Source organism: Crocodylus siamensis, chromosome 6 (genome assembly GCF_052110815.1).
Source record: "Crocodylus siamensis isolate JL-2025a chromosome 6, ASM5211081v1, whole genome shotgun sequence".
NCBI lineage: Eukaryota > Metazoa > Chordata > Crocodylia > Crocodylidae > Crocodylus > Crocodylus siamensis.
In genome coordinates, this window is record NC_143400.1 from 62,855,697 (window position 1) to 62,859,569 (window position 3,873).

Genomic DNA, 3,873 nt, shown 5'->3' on the forward strand with positions numbered 1-3,873 from the left:
AGTGTCTGACAATGTTGTACTGTAGGTCTGAAATGACCCTGATGAAAGCAGGTCCTGTTTCTCTCTCTCTCTCTCTCTCTCTCTCTGCGAGTGGAGTTTATTAAATTAGAACATATCAAATGCACACACCGTTCCGATCGATACACTTTGAACTTTCTCACAACCACAGTTCCACCCGACTTATACGTTTTGACCACAGAACTGTGACCTCATAGACTTTGTATTTCCTTTCCTTTTTTCCTTATTACTAAATATTGTCTTCAACCTATTTAAGCAGCAATTGGGGAAATTTTTTCCATGACAGCCAGGAGGCAAGTGAACTTGGTTGTCACAATGGAACTTGCTGGGGGGAAATCCCATGATAATAATGGAACACACCCATGTGTGAATTTCCAGAGGTCTCCTACAGGCTTTTATAAGCAGGTTGTGTTGAAAGCCAAAGCCATCAGAACAGAGCTACCAGTCAACTGCTACACTTCTAGTAAAAACTACCAGAAAAACTGCTTACTGAATTGAGAATGACTGGTTTTACCAGCAAGAGCTTGGTTCTGGCTTCTTTGATGGGGTTGTTGTTGCTGTACTTGTGTGGTATTTCTGAAGGTGAGTGAACTTGACTTTCATTTCTTAAGGGAAGTAGTTCTGAATATTGCTCTGAGACACATCCATCACCAGAATGTGTATGTGACTGAGGTGGGGGTACATAGAGGACTGAAAGAAAGTCTTTCAGGGAGTTAGTTCCTATATTATCCTTGCCCTTTCTTGCCACCCCTTTGTTTTTTACAAGTGGAATTCACTGTTCAGGAACTTGTTCAATGAGAACCCTAGGCAGGATGAAAATATAATTTTATAAGATGAAAGTATAATTTTATTTCCCTCATTCCTAAGTGTTGTCTTTTCTTCTTCTGTTCCAGCACAAAACAACCAAGATTGTTGTCTCTCATACACTAAAGTACCACTGCCTCGACGGGCTATAAGAGGTTACTCGGAACAGCTGTCAAATGAAGTATGCGATATCAATGCGATCATGTAAGTTTCCTATTGGAAGAAATTCAGTCATGCTATACATTGTTAGGCAGGAATTAACCTTTGGACTTTTGTTGGACAAATTCAAATTTTGTTTGAACAGCAGAAACAATCTTTATTCATTGATTAGCCAGATAAAACACACTGAATATTCAAACAGTACCTAATGAAACTGCCTGCTAGGAAGGGATCATAAAGCTCACCTTCTTAAAAGATATATTTTAATACATACCTGACTTCTCAAGAACACAAGACATGTGATACAGTATCAGCCTACTAGTCTGTTTAATTTAGTACTCATTTAGTTTCCAGCAGTAGTCCATCTAAAGAACATCTAATGCTTCTGTTAATGCACATATAATGTCTGTTAATGGGCACACAAGTAATACCTTTATTAAGGGGAAATTTCTTCCCAACTCCAGGTAACTAGTGGTGGCATCATGTCCTGAAACATGAGGATTGCAACCCCCTTTTTTTTATCCCACCTAGCTTGACTGTGACTATTCCCATTAGTCTCATAAACATCTAATCATTATTGCATCCAGCCAAGTTCTTTTCCTCCTTGTCTTGTGTCAATGAGTTCAGACTTTTTAAACACAATTAAAGATTATATGTATTATCGGTTCTAAATGATGTTACCTTGTAATATAGTTGAGTATTTCTTTGTATCTGTAATATTAAGAACAGTAAAAAAGAGGACTTTATTGAGCACCTCTAAAATACCTGCTACTGATGGAACAATATTGGGATATCTTTTTATTCCACTGACTATTGCTGTGTACAGTTGCCTAGAAGTAAGCGATGGTAGTTGTTTATCATGCCTTTCTTTTCAGTTTTCACACACGGAGTGGGAAGAAGGCTTGTGCAGATCCACATGCACACTGGGTGAAGAGGCATCTTCTTTGGCTGAGGTAAAAATGGTTTAAAGTATAGCAGCCTGGTTAACACTGAATGCACTAAATATCTACTGATGATATTAGAGAGGTTCTTGGAAGGGGTGAAGACACTCAAGACTCCAACAATTCTCATTTTGAATGTATCAGAGTTTCTTTCCTTCCTTTTCCTGTTAGACATGGCTGCGTATTTTTGGAATCCTCATGGAAATAAGGATAAGGATAGATATTTTACATGCATACAAACAGTGCTGTGGCAAGGAAGTTTGGCACCTGGGGCAAAGCCCACAGCGACAGCCCACCCTTGTCCTGAGCACAGATCCAGGGGGCACCCCCCCATGCTTGCTTGGGAGAGCACACAGTGGTGGAAGCCACCCTCCTCCCATCCCTGCGCCTGCCTTCCTCCCTCTCCTCCCCCCCCCCCCCCCCAATGAGCCACTCACGGCTGTGTCCCATGCCTCGCCCTGGCTGGGCAGTGCCTGTTGGCACCCCTTTGGTTCGGCACCTGGTGCAGTTGCCTGGCTTGCCCCGCTTGCTATGGCACTGCGTATGAGTGTTTGTGAGACAGTCTCTCATGTACTGATGGCAGAACACTGCCATGTGCATAAAACTGAAAACTTTGTTATGGCCGAGGAAGTTCCCCAATGCTTATTTGTGTGTTTTCTCATTTTCTCATAGCAAAAAGCTTGAAAAGATGTCAAGATAATGTGGTTTCTGAACTGGAACTCATGCTGAGGTGGCTGCAGAACCTAAACTAGGTTGGAATTGTCGTCTTGTACACTGTTGTGTGCTTACTGACCCCTACTCTTGGCTTCTTTGGAACCGTTGAACTCCTGAAGTTGATTCATATTGCATCACACATTTCCTTGAATTATGCATTTTGTTAAAGTAGCTGTTTTCTTTGCTAATATTTACTGTTAGATAAGTAAGTGGAGGAGGAGGGGGATATATAAGCTATTATACTATATAAAGTATGTGCTGCATGGCAGTGGTGTCAAACTCACCCCAGACCCCAGGCTGGATCTGGACTGTGAAGGCTCTTGCTGGGTTGGATCTGTGCAGTCAGCAGCGACTGTGGTAGGTCATGGTGTGGGGTGAGTGGTGAGGATCCAAGGGTGAGTGGCAGCATGGGCCAGGCAGCAGGGGTCTGGGAGTGGGTAGCAGCAGAGGTGGGGAAATTGGGTGGGAGCATTGGTGAGGGGAAACCAGAGGCAATTTGGGCAGCAGTGGGCAAATGAGGGCAGTGTCTACACGATCCTCACTTGCTCCTGCCATTGATACCAATGTCCATCAGGGTCCCTGAATTTTTCAGCAGGCCATGCTTCATTGGCCATGTCTCCTGATTTTTGGTGGTTTACTGGACTACCAGTGGGTCAGATGGAACAGTTCCATGGGCCAGATATAGCCTGGAGGCCATATGTTTGACACCCCTACTCTATGGGATTCAGTGCATAGCATGTTTGTTTTATTTAGCATATGTAGAACAGACTATTTTTGTCTGCTTTATTATATTTTTAGTATTTTTGTGTCAAAAACATTCCAATTTCATTCTAATGGATACAATTATTTTTTACTATTGTAAAAAACCAATGCATGTAAGAAAGAGTGTAAACTGTGGAGAGACTTTTAAAACATATAAAATAACCCCAAAAGAGATGTCTGAATTTGGTTTATTGGAAATATACTATGGGGTCTCGGAATGAACTGCTCGTGTGCTCATGAACATCTAGCTCAGACAGGCCCCTTATCTATGCTACACACATCTGTAAATGCTCATGCATAAACTTTCTTTTTTCACTCTGTTGGTATGGCTGTGGATGCATTTGATACAACTCCTTCCCTCCTTCCTCTCCCTTCCTTTCCATCTCCCCTTCCCTTCCCCCAGTCATGTGCATTTGTTTTACGTGACCTTTTATTGGTCCCACTTTCATAGATTTCATAGACATTAGGGCTGGAA

At 42.1% G+C, this 3,873-nt stretch overlaps 1 protein-coding gene across 1 annotated transcript; it reads left to right on the plus strand.

The window, feature by feature from the left end:
* Positions 1-466: 466 nt before the first annotated feature.
* On the plus strand, positions 467-3,557 carry LOC149862905 (C-C motif chemokine 20-like). Its single transcript, XM_090052946.1, has 4 exons — positions 467-600; positions 912-1,026; positions 1,857-1,934; positions 2,595-3,557. The coding sequence occupies exons 1-4, from the start codon at positions 519-521 to the stop codon at positions 2,620-2,622; spliced, it is 303 nt and encodes a 100-aa protein (XP_089909072.1). The 5' UTR covers positions 467-518; the 3' UTR covers positions 2,623-3,557.
* The last annotated feature ends 316 nt before the right edge of the window (positions 3,558-3,873 follow it).

What these genes read in the sequence shown, in the direction of transcription:
- LOC149862905 (XM_090052946.1), top strand. Translation starts at nt 519, where the DNA reads ATGACTGGTTTTACCAGCAAGAGCTTGGTTCTGGCTTCTTTGATGGGG. An exon ending in TGCGATATCAATGCGATCAT is followed by an intron (nt 1,027 to 1,856) that starts GTAAGTTTCCTA and finishes CTTTCTTTTCAG; the next exon opens with TTTTCACACACGGAGTGGGA. An exon ending in AGGCATCTTCTTTGGCTGAG is followed by an intron (nt 1,935 to 2,594) that starts GTAAAAATGGTT and finishes ATTTTCTCATAG; the next exon opens with CAAAAAGCTTGAAAAGATGT.